The sequence below is a fragment of the Carcharodon carcharias genome, chromosome 18 (genome assembly GCF_017639515.1).
Source record: "Carcharodon carcharias isolate sCarCar2 chromosome 18, sCarCar2.pri, whole genome shotgun sequence".
NCBI classification, from domain to species: domain Eukaryota; kingdom Metazoa; phylum Chordata; class Chondrichthyes; order Lamniformes; family Lamnidae; genus Carcharodon; species Carcharodon carcharias.
In genome coordinates this window covers 41,596,364-41,611,754 of record NC_054484.1, presented here as the reverse complement: position 1 = coordinate 41,611,754, position 15,391 = coordinate 41,596,364, and the positions used below count along the sequence as shown (strand labels likewise).

At 41.9% G+C, this 15,391-nt stretch overlaps 1 protein-coding gene across 9 annotated transcripts in view; it reads right to left on the bottom strand.

Moving 5' to 3' along the window:
- Positions 1–15,391, bottom strand: part of LOC121290366 (POU domain, class 2, transcription factor 1-like) — a 260,691-nt gene that overhangs the window by 53,179 nt on the left and 192,121 nt on the right. For all 9 annotated transcript variants that reach the window (XR_005945788.1, XM_041210746.1, XM_041210750.1 and 6 more), the window contains 2 exons: positions 8,555–8,933; positions 4,885–4,973 (listed from right to left, as the gene is read on the bottom strand). Coding sequence is in view for 8 of the 9 variants with exons in the window: in XM_041210746.1 (XP_041066680.1) it covers positions 4,885–4,973; positions 8,555–8,933 (468 nt within the window). In the remaining variant the exon portion in view is untranslated. The remainder of the gene's footprint in view (positions 1–4,884; positions 4,974–8,554; positions 8,934–15,391) is intronic.

The window sequence follows — 15,391 nt, the reverse complement described above, 5'->3', positions numbered from 1 at the left end:
AATAGTGAAAGGGGAGGGGTGGGGGTGGTGGTGAAAGAAACTGTGCTTTGTGGTGGCATCATGCTGGAGGTAGCTGAAAACAACAGAGGATGATTCATTGAGCATGGAGGATGGTGAGATGGAAGGTCAGGACAACCCTCACTGGATGCAGGAGAATGAGTGAGAACATAATTATGGAAAATGGAATGGACACGTCATGGGTGCTGTCAACCACAGGGAGGGGAATCCTTGGTTGAGGAAAAATATCAGAAAAGCTGGTGTGAAAGGCGGCATGGTCAGAACAAACGCAACAAAGACTGAGAAACTGGCAGAATGGAAGAAGTTCCTTTCAGGAATTAGGGTGGGGGAAAGTGTAATTAAGGTGGGAATCAGTGAGCTTATAGTGGATTATGCTTGATAGCCTATCCCCAGAAATGGAGTCAAAGAAGTTGAGGAAGGGAAGGGGAGAAGATGGACCATGTGAAGGTAAGGAGAGGGTGGAAACTAGAAACAAGATTGATGAAATATTCCAGTCCAGAGCAAGAGCAGGAAACTACACAAATACAAGTGATCAATGTAATAGAAAAAGTTGTGAGGAGGGAACTTGAGAGAAACTGGAACAAAGAAGGTTTCATATACGAAATTGCAGAACGGGCATATAATTGGGAAATTAATTTCAACATAGATCAATGTGACGTATTACATTTTGACAAGAAAAATAAGGAGGTTGCAAAGTATTTAGAAAATAAAAATTGAAATTGGGTAGAGGAACAAAGTGATCTAGGAGTACAACTATACGAATTACTAAAGGCAGCGGCACAGATCAACAAGGCCATTAAAAGCAAACCAAACACCAAGTCTTTAAAGGGATAGAATTAAAAATTATGTTAAAATTGTATTGAACTTTAGTTAGACCACACCTGCAGTATAATTTTGGTTGCCATATTCTAAAAAAATAGAGGCACTGGTGAAAGTGAAAAAAAAGTACAAGGGTGATACCAGAAATGTGGGGATATACCTAATAGGAGAGAACAAACAGATTGGGTCTCTTGAAAAGCTGAACAGCGATCTAGTGGAGATCTTTAAAATTATGAAAGCTTTTGAGAGTAGGCAGAGATATTCTGTTTCTATTGGTGCGGAAGAACAAAACCACAATACAAGATAATCACCAAAAAAACCAAATAAGGAATTCAGAGTAAACCTCTTTATCCAGAGTGGTGAGAATGTGCAATTCGCTACCACAGGGAGTGGTTGAAGAGAATAGCACAGGTGTATTTAAAGGGAGATTAGGTAAGCACGAGGGTGAAAGAGGATTATGTTGGAATTGGTTGAGTAAAGACGGGAGGAGGCTCCTGTGGTGTGAACTGGTTGGACAAATGGCCTGTTTCTGTGCTGTATATTCTATGTAATATCCCACAAATAGGTAGATGTAGCTAGAATCCATACAGATTTCCACTACACCACCAGTTGGTTGAATGTACTGAGCAGAATAAAAGGAGAAGCAGCATGGGGCAACATGTCAGGTACAGTCAGGTGGAGGAAGGTGATGGTTGATGTGGACTGATTAGGCCTTCATCCAAGGAAGAAGTGGAGAGCCCTCAGGTTGCCCTGGTGGGGGATAGAGGAGTGGAGGCGGTTGGGCATTCATGGTGAAAAGCTGACAGTTCAGGCTAGGAAACTATTAAAATGTTGGAAGATGTCAGAAGAGTTCCAGATGGAGATGGAAGAGGCTGCATAAGGGAGAAAAAAAAAGTCAAGATAGGATGAAAGCAGTCTGTGTGGCAAAAATGAGCAAATGGGTCTACCAGAGATGTCCGCTTTGTGGATCTTGGGAAGATGGCAGAAGCAGACTGTGCGGGATTGGGGGCTATGAGGTTGGAAGTCATCTCTCAGGATATGATTGACAGTATTTGAAATGATGACTTTATGTTTCACTGGTCCAGCAGAAGGAAGGTGGAGGTGCCTAAGAGTTGGTGTTCAACCCCCGCTAGGTAGAAGTTAGTCTTCCAAGCAAAAGTGTCACCCTTGTCAGCTTGTTTCATGACAATGTTGGGGTTGGACCTGAAAGAATGGAGAACTGTAAGTTCATAGGGAGATGGCTAGAGCAAGTGAGGGGAGCAGAGAAATTGAGATGGCTGATGCCACAGAGAAGCTCTCAATAAAAAATATCTAGACAGGATAAAAGGCCAGAGGGAGGAGTCCAAGTGGAATGAGAATTCTGAAAATTGGAGAAATGGAGTGGGGGAAGGAAACAAAATCTGCCATCCTTACCTGGTCAGGCCTACAGGTAACTCCAGATCCACAGCAATGTGGTTGACTCTTAACTGCCCTCTAAAATAGCCCAGCAAGTCACTCACTTCAAGGCAATTAGGGATGGGCAATACATGCTGGCCTTGCCAGTGATGCCCATATCCCATGAAAGAATAAATAAAAACTCCTGACCAAAGGGGTGGGTATGGAGATGAAGGTGATCAAAGAAGAGCTCAGCTTTGGACCAAGCTTGAAATACATTGAGGTGGGAGTGGAAAGGATGAAGATGAGGCATGATCGTTTGGGGTCAAAGAGAGGATGGTCAGAGGGGATCGTGAAAATATGCCAAGGGCTAAGGTTGGAAGAAGAGGCGGGGAAATTTCAGAGGAATAATAATCTGGAGGGAGGATTGATTTCCAAGAATTGTTGAAGCCTTTACATATATGGGAAACTACAAAAAAGTTCTTTTTCTAAAAGAGAAGAGATTTGTACTGGCCAAGACAAGTTCATTAGATTTTCTTTTAAGAACAATGCCTCAAGTATTCTCCCAATGGGAAGCCTATGTGGTTTTGCGGATGGAGGCTAAATGAAGAACATATAATTTCACCCATTAGTTCAAATGCTATTAGGTACCATCATAGGTCAACAGGTTCCAGGTTAATTTTCCACCCCTTCCACTCTCACTAAGTTAGTTATGCCACTTTAAGGACCACCATACAGGAGCCAGCCTGCATCCCACGTGGGAGCAATTAATGTTGTTATTTCTATTTTTCAGAGTTTTTATGTTGTCCCTTGCAATGAGTTATATTCCACAGGGATTAAAGCAACTGAAGACAGACAAAAGTATAGCTTCAGAATAAGAACACGAGAAACAGTAACAGGAGTACCCATGTGGGGTAATTGAGCCTGCTCTGACATTCAATAAGATCATGGCTGATGTTTGACCTCAACTCCACTTACCTCCATAACATGATGATTGCAGTACCTACACAAAGATCGCAGTGGTTCAAGGTATTGGTTCATCACCAATTTCTCAGGGGCATTAGGGATGGGCAATAAATACTGCCTTGGCATCTATGCCCACATCTTACAAACAAAAAAAGAATTAGCTTCTCAAATCCTCCAGCAGAACCTGATTCCTTGTACTACTTGTGCCATTGATTTCTATATGGTCCATGACAATTAGATACCCTCCCCAGCTCCAAATGCTTCTCCAGCTGCAATCCTGGAACCAGGTAGGCAACACAACTTTCAGAACTCCCAATTGTGGCCGCAGAGAACAATATCTATTCCTAGACTATACTGCCCTTACCACTATAACATTCCTTTTCAAATCCCTCACTTGAAAGGCCTCCTGTACCAAAGTGTGATGGTCAGTTAGCTCTTCCAACCCACAGGCTTTTCCCTCATTCACACTGGCACCAAGAACCTTGCGTCAGTTGGATAAGGGCAAAAACAGATTCTCTTCTGGCACTATACCTGGGCCCCCTTGTCCGACTAACTCACAATCACACTAGTTACATGAGTAGTAATCAGGCCTATGCCACTTTTTAACGTAAAGGGCGTGGGTGCATCCTGCATGAAAAGGTCCAGGTAACACTCCCCCTCCTGGATGCCCTGCAATGGCTGCACCTCATACTCCAAATCACCAACTCTGAGCTGAAGTCCCTTGAGATGCAGGCACTACTGCACATGTGGTTGTCCTAATCACAAAGCTCTCCTCAAACTCCCACAGGCTGCAGCTGTGGTACATCACCACCACTCTGATCCCCATCTAAACTTGCTTTATTTATTTAATTACTAGATCTTCATGTATCCACTCAGCATATAACTTTTAAACCAATTACTTAACCTACTTATAACTTAAATTAGGTCAAGTTAAATACTTACCTGCAGCATGAACCACAAGTATTGAAGACAAAAAGCAGCACCTCTTTCCTCCTCTGAACTAAGTTCCCACTCAAACCAAATTCCAAACTTTTACACTGTTTACAGTGCACTCAGTTTACGGCTACTCTAAGGTACTGGAAAATAATATTCGATCATGACTTCTAGCACAGGATAGGCTTGAGCTCTTCGGAAGATTCTGAATATTTATTTGGACTGGCCATCCTCTGAGGGGGACTGGATCTTTTGGTCATCGCTTTGTAGGATACCGAAACAGTGAGCTTGTCATTTTATGCCAGTTTTGTACCTTGTTAGATTAACCTAATGTTTCCAGTAACCCTTTGCGAAGTTTCACCAAGATATGAAAGGAACTAGCAGTCTTACATGTCACATGTTAATGTAGAGAACATTTCTGTCTTGCGGATTAGCAAAGTAATTTTTAGATTGCTCTTAATATTTGATTTATTACAAAGTCAGAACTAATTCTTTCTCAAATGATGAAGAATTTTGGATCCCTTTCTAACTTTAGAAATATTTCACAACATGAACACCAATACCAAAAGCAATTTTTCCACATATGATGCTTTGTTATAGTTTTAAAGCATATCAAGGCATAAGACATTACCATTCATTAAATATAAAACATTTTGAAGCTTTATGTAGTACGTCATTTTTCCTTCAACTTCAAAGCATTGGTTAGGGCACATTCTACAAAAGGTTCGTTTGTTAAAGTATATAGTGGATACAGAGGTTGCTGTAGTTACTGACCTTGAATAGTTGCCAGTGTGCTATTACTCATTAATGCTGGACCGAGAGCACCACCAAGACTCCCTGGATTCAGACTTAGTAAGGCACCTCTGCAAAAATGAAAAACAAGTTGATTTTGGGTTTATTTACTTAGATCATTTTTCCGGAAAATATTTATGCTCCCTGAACTGCATAATATTAAACATATATCACAATGCAACAGAAATTATGAACTTATTTTTGTGCGGTAGCAGTAAAGAAGTAAGTCCATTGGCTATTTTAATGGCTTTGGATAAGATAACTAATCTAGTAACCAGCTCCAGTTTCAAATGCTGTCATGATTTTCTCTATTTGCTCTGCATTCATGAACTAATTACAATTTTTTATTCAGGGGATGCTAGTGTCCCCAGATGTCTTTGAGAATGTGGTGGTGAGCCACCTTTTTGAACCACTGCAGTCATGTGCCTTTCTCATGTCCGAATCCAGTGCATAGATAGATGCCAGATGGTTTGTTGATTATATTCTTATGATAGGTTTTCATTGCAGTTTTGACGCAACTGAGCAGCTTGCTATGCCATTTCAGAAGGTAGTTAAGAGTCAATCACATTGCTAAGCATCTGGTGTCACAAGTGGCTAGATTGGGTAGGGATGGCAGATTTATCCTCCTCAAAGGGCATTCGTAAATCAAATGAGCTTTTCCAAAAATTTGGAGCATTCATGGTTACCATTAATCACACCAGCTTTGCCATTCCTAATTAATTAATTAACTGAATTTAAATTCCTCGGCTTCTGTGATAGGATTTGAACTCATGTCTCTGGATCATTTACCCAGGTGTTTGGGTTATCTGTCAAGCAACATAGCCCCTATGCCGACATACCCTTATAATGATGGTTATAAATTTTATATAAACAAGAAATAAATAGAATTATTCACTGGGTTTGGTCAGAGCACTTGAACTGTTATGAGAGAATTCATGTGAACAACATCACTCCAACAATTTACACGTGTGACCTCCCCACTCTTGAACAATTATCTTGGCTTCTTTCCAGAAATTACAAGGCCCTTTTAAAGATTCAACCACGTCACTGAATAAACCCAATATGCATGCGACAACAACTGCAAAGTTATAAAACTCAGATGTACACCAGGCACTATTGCCATGTCCAGACACATTTAGAAAATTGACAGTTGGAAGGTGGTGGCATCAGTTCACTTCAAGAATGGTGATGTTTCACCTTTGATGAATCGCCTCAAATACTGACTGCCTTCCCTGAAACACCAACTATACAAGATGAGGAAACAGTTTGCTCTCATGTTAATATTACATAACTTTATTGACTGAATAGGCCCCAATAAACGCAAAGGCAAAATACTATGGATTCTAGTGATCTAAAATAAAAACAGAAAATGCTGGAAACACACAGCAGGTCTGGCAGCATCTGTGGAGAAAGAAACAGAGTTAAATTTTCAGGTCTGTGACCTCTCATCAGAACTGAGAAAAGTTTGAAATTCAATAGCTTTTGAGCAAGCAAAATGGGGGAGGGTGGGAAGGACAACTAAAGGGAAGATCTATGATAGGGTAGAGGGTAGGACAGATTAAATGACAATATATTTCATAGTGGAAAGCCAAAGGGAGTGATAATGGGACAGTAAAAAAACAAAATGTGCCTAGAGGAGGTGTGAATGGCAGGATAGCAGCCATCCAAATGCAAAGTAAACAAATTAGAAACAAGAGAAAAAAAATGAACCAACAAAAGGACTCAAAACAAAATGGGGGCAGATGTTATTATCAGAAATTGTTGAACGCAGTGTTGAGTCCAAAAGGCTGTGAAGGGCCCAGCTGAAAGATGAATTACTGTTCCTCGAGCTTACATTAAGGTTCATTGGAATACTGCAGCAAACCAAGGCCAGAAAGGTCAGAGTGGAGACAAGGTAGAGAAATAAAATTATAGGCAACAGGAAGCTCACGCCTGCATACTGAATGGAGGTATCCTGCAAAGTGATCACCCAGTCTGCATTTGGTCTTCCTAAAACTAGAAGGGAGCACACCCCCTAATGTAGTTGTCAGGGCCCTCGATAATGCACCTTCTATTTCACGCACTTCTGTTCTCACCCCTTTCCCCTCCCTCCCAGAACCAGGATACGTTCCCCTTGCCCTCTTTCTGGCCTTTTGTCCCTCTTCCCAACCTTCCCTTTTGCTTGCTCAAGCATTCCTAACTTTTCTCAGTTCTGATGAAAGGTCACAGGCCTGTGGCAACACCGTGGCCAATCAGAATCGATACCAATCAAGCAGTACCCTTTCTCCTGGAGTATAAATTGTCTGATTGTTTAAACTTTGGCATTCTTGCATTTGTCCTGATTACAAGACAAAAAGCTTAGGCAACATGCTTCGTTTTTCAGCAATATTCAAGTTCTGTACTACCAAGTGACTCAATAAAATAAAATGAGACTCTCAATATTTATTTATTTTAAAAGTGTAGCATGCCTTAATTGAACTTCTAAAACATTATCAATTTAATGGACAGTCAAAAGCTTTAAAAATTGAGAAATTTCCTATATTTTTATCTGTGCTATAGCATGCAGGTGTTCTTAGTTTTAATTAATAAGTTAACTGAGCATCATTCTTAAAATTTAAGTTAACTTCATTTTTTGTCCCAGAAAAAGTAAATGAGCTGGCGAACCTCACTTTCTGAGGAAGGTGGAGACCCCTATTGCTGTAGCTTATTGGCCAAAACAAATCTTCTCTGATTGTTATAGGATTAAAATCATAATGTTCAGAGTCAACATGCAACGAGGAATCTAGAACATCCTTCAGAAAACAAGTCTACAGCATTTAGCCTGTGTTCAAGTTTTATGCAGGCTTCCACATTTCAAAGTGCATCACTTGCATCAGTCACTGGGAACTACTTGTGGCGTAATGCAACTTAGCCAGTGAGCAAGGCAAAGTTGACCGACCACATTTTCTCTGATTTAAGTAAAATGCAAAAGTTGACTATCAAGGACAGCGGTAAATGGAATTTTGCAAGGAAACCACAAGAAACTTGATAAACTTGGTAAAAGTTAGTACTGAAACTACAGAAGAAATTTGCAACCACTTTGAAAAAAACATAAGGCCAGGAAATGATAAATTCAAGCTTTTGTTTGTGTGGGAAATAAGAGACATTTGTTGCAGGTGTCACAAGAAAAATAATAGGCATGCTATATAAAATTTGTAATGCCTTCTTGCTCCGATCCCTTCAATTATTTTTGGATATGGGTCGAGACTGCTTCTTTAATCATTCCAAATCTAAATATCATCCCTGATGTTCTCAATTCTATATGATTAAGCCTTTCAAAATGAAAAATATCAGTTGACTGTTGGATCAAGCTTATTGACAGGACAATACCCCAGATGATTCTCCAAGTAGCATGACGCAAACCATTTATATGTACATGGAGGCTGAAAAGGTGAGGAAAAATTATTTCACATCACATTTGTAATATAACAACCTATTTATCAAAGTACTTATTTTATTTGTGAGGGGTCAAAACTAATTTTTCCATGATACTTGAATAATTCAGCTCTCCGCAATGTGCAGATGAAGCCTTTATTTGATGGTTTACTATGAAATATTATAGATTAAAAATTCACATATTCACAGACATATTAATAATGTAATCCATCAATCATAGATTGCAGTGAAAACTTACCCAGCTGCAAACTGAGGGGCTGACATGAGGCCAGGATTGGCTAGTCCTGCAGCAGCAGCCATGGCAGCTAGGCCTGGATTGGTGGCAAGGCCAGCACCAGTGGATACCTGTGCAGCTGCTGCTTGTAGCGCAGTGGCACCCGTCTGCAGTCCAGATGCTGACACCGTGATTTGGCTTGTGCACAGAGGGTTTACTAAGCCAGTTGAGGTTGACTGTGTGGTATTTGCATCACTGCTGCTAGATGACTCAGTCACTGAAATGGATGCTGATGGTGAAGGGGTTAGAGATGGAGAAGTGACTGATGACGTAGAAACTGCAGAAGACAGGCCGGTGATTACAGATGCCACGTTTGTAGGAGCTGTCCCTGATGCAGTTGTACCTGGAAGGTTAATGAGAAATTAGAATTTTAACATGAATTCCGCATTTTATCAGAATATTTCTAAAATAATTCATATAATAAAATGTAGAGATGAGGTGGATTTTCACTGAGTCAGGATGACTCAGGAGCTCTTTAAAAATAGCAACTGGGATCAGATTCCATAATTCCTGACCCCATTCCCAGGGTTTCCAAATTTCAGAAATTAGTTTTAAGAGTGCAGGCTAGTTCGGGTCAAAAGCAGGCACCCTGCACTCCTGACCTGGCCAGTTCCATTGTGGGGATAGGATATCCTAGTCCTCTGCAATTTTCATGGAGTTGGGCCAAGTTTTCAATGAGTCGAGGTCCACTGGATAAGGGGAGAAAAAACAGAGTCAAGGTAGAGTGAAATCAGTTCAGTGGGGCAGGAACAGGCTGAAAGGATAGGTCTATCAAGGCAGTCTGTTTATGGGTCTTGGAAAGGAAGTGGAAGCAAGTTGTACGGAGTTGGGGGGAACAATGAAGTGGGAATCTGTGGCGAGCTTGTCCAGTCTCTTCCTATCGATATCCGTAACTCTTCTGATGCCCTCCATCACATTAAAAGTTTCCTGTTCCCTGGCCCTAATTGTGTCCTGTTTACCACGGACATCCAATCTCTCTACACTTCTATCCTCCAGCAGATGATCTGAGAGCTCTCCGTTTCTTCCTCGAACAGAGGCCTAACGAGTTCCCATTCACCAACACCCTCCTCTGCCTGGTTGAACTTATTCTTATTCTGCACAGTTTCTCCTTCAACTCCGCTCACTTCCTTCAAATAAAAGGTGTTGCTATGGGTACGTGTATGGGTCCCAGCCATGCCTGTCTTTTTGTGTCGAACATTTCTTGTTTCAGTCTTACTCTGGCCCCTCCCTTAATTCTTTTTCTAGTACATTGATGACTCTATCAGCGCCGTGTTCTGCTCTCATCCTGAATTGAAAAGCTTCATCAACTTTGTTTCTAATTTCTACCCTTCTCTCAGTTTCACATAAAGACATAAGAAATAGGAGCAGGAGTAGGCCATTTGGCCCCTCAGGCCAGCCTTGCCATTCAATAAGATCATGGCTGATCTGCCCTAGGCCTCAACTCCTCTTTCATCCCTGCTCCTCATAGCCCTCAACTTCCCGGTATTTCAAAAATCTTATCTAACTCCTCTTTAAATACTTTCAGTGATCTAGCCTCTAGGACTCTCTGGGATAGAGAATTCCAGACATTCACTACTCTGAGAGAAGAAATTCCGTTGCATCTCAGTTTTAAACGAGTGTCCCCTTATTCTGTAACTATGTCTCCAGGTTTGAGATTCTCCCACTAGTGGAAACATCTTTTCAACATCTACCCTATCAAGCCCCCTCAGAATCTTGTATGTTTCAATAAGATCACCCCTCATTCTTCTATACTCTAATGAATAAAGGCCTAACCTGTTTAGTCATTCTTGATAAATCAACCCCTTCATCTCAGGAATCAGATTAGTGAATCTCTTTTGAACTGCCTTGAATACCAGTATATCCTTTCTTAAATAAGGGGACCAAAATTGTACACAGTACGCTAGGTGGGGCCTCACCAACACCCTGTACAGTTGTAACAAGACGTCCCTATTTTTAAACTCCAACCCCTAGCAATACAGGCCAAAATTCCGTTTGCCTTCTTAATTACTTGCTGCAGTTGCATGCTAGCTTTTTGTGTTTCATGCACAAGAACACCAGATCCCTCTGTGCTGCACTTTTTTTGGAATCTCTCTCCATTTAAATAATAGTCTTCCTTTTGATTCTTCCTACCAAAGTGCATGACCTCACAGTTTCCGACATTAAACTCCAACTGCCAAGTTTTTGCCCACTCAACCTATGTCCCCTTGCAGATTCCTTATGTCCTCATCACAACATGCCCTCCACCTACTTTTGTATCATCACCAAATTTGGATACAGTCTACCCCCTCCTCCAAGTCATTCATATAGATAGTAAATAATTGAGACCCCAGGACAAATCCTTGTGGCACTCTGCTAATTACATCCTTCCAACCGGAAAAAGACCCGTTAATCCCGACTCTCTGTCTTCTGAGTGTTAAATAATCCTCAACAATGCCAATACATTATCCCCAATACTGTGAGCCCCTATCTTGTGCAATAGCCTTTTATGTGGCACTTTACCGAATGCTTTCTGGAAATCCAAATACACTACATCTACCGGTTCCCTTTAACAACTCTGCTTGTTATATCTTCAAAGAACTCTAGTAAATTTGTCATATATGATTTCCCCTTCACAAAACCTTGCTGACTCTGTTTGATTGCATTAAGCTTTTCTAAATGTCCTATTTCTTCCTTAATAATGGACTCTAGCATTTCCCCAATGGCAGATGTTAGGCTGACTGGCCTATTGTTTCCTTCTTTTTGTCTCCCTCCCTTCTTGAACATTAGCAGTCTTACATTGCACTGGGACCCTCCTAGAATCCAGTGAATTCTGGAATAATTTGACCAATGCCTCCATTAGCTCTGCAGCCACTCCCTCTGAAGTCCTTGGATGCAGGCCATCAGGTCCTGGCAACCTGTCTGCCTTTAGTTCCATTAGTTTGTCAAATACTTTGTCCCTTATGATAGAGGCTGTTACAAGATCTTTCCTTCCGTTAGCTCCTTGCTAATCTGATATCTTTGGGATGTTTATAGTGTCCTCCACTGTGAAGACCGATGCAAAATATTGGTTTAAGTTATCTCCCATTTCCTTGTTCCCCGTTATCAATTCTCCAGTCGCATCCTCCAAGGGTCCCATGCTCACTTTAGCTACTCTCTTTTTATATACCCATAGAAGCTCTTGCTGTTTGTTTTTATATTTCTTGCCAATTTGCATTCGTAATCAATTTTCTCTCTCTTTATTGGCTTTTTAGTCATCCGCTGCTGGTTCCTAAATATTCCCAATCTTCTGGACCATCACTAGTTTTCACCACTTTGTATGCCTTGGTTTTTGATTGGATACTCTCCTTGACCACCTTTGTTAACCATGGTGGTTTATCCTTCTCATCGAATCCTTCTTTTTAACCGGGATAAATTTTTGCTGAGCGTCATGAAATTTCTGCTTAAATGTCTGCCACTGCTCATTCACTGACCTCCCCTTTAGTCTATTTTCCCTACCTGCTTTAGACAACTTTTTCTTCATACCTCTGTAATTGCCCTTATTTAAGTTGAGGACACTGGTTTGAGGCCAGAGTTGCTTTGAAATTTGAAATTCTGCCATGTTATGATCGCTACTCTCTAGAGGATCCTTAACTACGATATCTCGTTAATCCCACCGCATTACACATTACTAGGTCTAAACTAGCCTGTTCCTGGGTAGGTTCTGCAATGTATTGCTCTAAGAAACAATTCCTGTTGCACTCTACAAATTCGTCTTCCATGTTACCCCTGCCACTCTGATTTGTCCAGATTAAAATCACCCATGACAATTGTAGTGCCCTTCTTATACGCCTCCATTATTTCTCAATTTATACTTTGTCCTACAGTGAGGCAACTCTTCGGGGCCTGTAACAACTCCCACCTGTGACTTCTATCCCTTTGCTATTCCTTATTGCCACCCAAACTGATTCCACATCACGATCTATTGCTCCTTTATCACTCCTCATCACTACACTGATGCCGTCCTTTATCTATCTGGCCTCCTTTTTCTTTTTGCTTATTTTTCTGGAACGTCGAATACCCTTGAATATTGAGTTCCCAGTCTTGGTCACCCTGCAACCACGTCTCTGTAATTGCTATCGAGTCATATTCATTTATTTCTATTTGTGTCATCAAATCATCTATCTTGTTACAAATGCTGCACCATTCAGATAAAGAGCCTTAAATTTTGACTTTTTACCATTATTGCTCAGTCTGGTTCTGATTTCTGCTGCGACTCTTCCCCTTACATTTTCTGCCCCTTCCTGACACACTTTGATTATCAGTGGCCTCCTCTCTACCCTGCACCTCTGCTCTCATTTTTTTTTTGGATTTTTTTTTTCAAAACTCCACCCCGCTAATTAGTTTATAGTCCTACCTGCAACCCTAAGTTATACGATTTGGCAGGACACTGGTCCTAGCATGGTTCAAATGAGGCCCACCCCAAGCTCTCTCCTTCCACAGTACTGGTGCCAGTGCCCTATGAATCAGAACCCATTTCTCCAACACCAATCTTTGAGCCATGCATTTACCTCTTTAATCTTATTTACCCTACGCCAATTTGCACGTGGCTCAGGTAATAATCCGAGATTATTACCTTTGTGGTTCTGGTTTTTAAACTTAGCTTCAAGCTGCTCTTAGTCCCTCAGCAGCACCTCTTTCTTAGTCCTACCTGTGTCATTGATACCTACGTGGACCAGGACAACTGGATCCTTCACCTCCCGCTCTAAATTCCTCTCCAGCCTAGAAAGGATGTCCTTAACCTTGGCACCAGGTAAGCAACAGAGTCTTGGGGACTCTCTGTCTTTGCTGCGGAGAGCAGTATCTCTTCCCCCAGCTATGTTATCCCATATTACTACTACATTTCTCTTTTCTCCCCCCACGTGAATGGCACTCTGTACCAGTGCTGTGGTCAGTTCGCTCATCTTCCCTGCAGTCTGTGTCCTCGTCCACAGCGGGAGCAAGGACCTTGGAGCTATTGGACAAAGGCACTGGCTGAGGCTCCTCCAAAGCTAAATTTTGGATCCCCATACCTGCCTCACTCTCAGTCACATCCTCCAGTCCCTGGCCATGGTCCAAATTTGATGTAATTAATCTAGGGGCCTGACTGCCTCCTGAAACACAGTATCCAGGTAACTCTCCTCCTCCCTCACACTCTCCTCTAGGTGCTGCTGACTGCCTGCCCCAGGGTCCTCCGCTCACACTGAATCTCTGACTCTTCCCTTCCTTGACTTCTCGGTCTCGATTTTAAATGATAGGCTATCAACTAATGTTCATTGTAAGTGCATACCTACCTCAACTACACTCTTTCACATCCTACACCCTGTAAAGGCTGCATTCCATTCTCCCATTCCCTTCATCTTATTTGTTCCGGTGATGCAATCTTCCACAACAGTGCTTCTGAGGTGTCTTCTTTTATCTTCAACATATCCACTCCTGATCCCGCACCTTGGTTGACAGGGCCCTCGGCTAATCCCACCACATTTCCCACCCTTCTGCTTTCACCTCTTCCTCTCAGGACCACTATAGGGTTACCCTTGTCCTTACCTTCCGCTCTACCAGCCTTCGTATTCAACGGATCATTTTCTGCCAATTCCACTACCTTTAGCGTGATGCCATCACCAGACACATCTTCCCCTCCCTCTCCTTTTAACATTCTGAAGGGAGTGTTCCATGCACGATACTCTGATCCACTTCTCGGTCATCCCCAACACCCTGTCCCCTTACCATGGTATGTTTCCAAGCAAATGCAGAAGATTTAACACCTCCCCTTTTATCACTTCTCTCCACACCGTCCAAGGATCCAAACACATTGTTCAGACCCTCTAAGGTATGAGCAACAGAAACTGAAAGCACTTGTTTTACCTGGGACGCCTCTATGTCAGCAGGGTAACGGATGTCTGGGCTCAGCCCAATCAACTTTAAATAGTCTGGATGATTGACACTTTTACAGGGCAGTAGTAAAAGCATTTTTTAATGAATGAATGCTTTTTTAAAAGCTTTTTCACACAATCTATTATTACTCTAGGGCTCAGTGGTTTTGTATAGAGTGTATACTGAGTGAATGGGCATGGAAGTGCCCTAGATTGGAATGGAGGGTTTGATGGGCTATGTGGGGTAGGTGGGGGCATAGGTTAGCATGGAAGGTATCAGGAGCCATGAGCTGGCATGGATGGGGGATGGGGATTGTGTGGCAGGGGGTAAGGCTTATTTTTTATTATATTTATTTTATTTTAATTGGGATGAAGTCCCAGAGCACCATGGCAGGCCTTTCTAACAGCCTACCTTGGCACCCCGTGGCAACCTCCAAATTCTTTCCAGAGACGGCAGCCAAATTTCAATTAGCATCCATCCCCCAGAACAAAAATCCCACCTTTGCAGGTATTTTCTCCTGAGGCCTTGCCTTGCGCCAAGGTGGCTCCTGACTCCTGCTACCTGCCTCGAAGAGCCAGCCCATTAACCCTGTTTCTCTCTCCACGCATGAGGCCTAAACAGCATTTTCTGTTTTTATTTCAGGTTTCCAGCATCTGCAGTTTTCTGCTTTTCCATTAGCCTGCTTATGATTATTCTCTAAGCTAACATGAAGTATTAGGTTGAATGAAATTCTGTTTGGGTCTTAGCAACTGTGCAACCATATCCCAGTGAAGAGTCAATTCTTTGAGATGGCTGTTTTATATGGAGAGTAACCTGCTTGACTGCAATGAAGTGGAGCAGATAGGAAACAGGATATATAATGTCACCACATCATGGTCATCTCAGTTCCAACAGCACACTCTAGATATAGGCATGTACTTTCCCTAGACAATG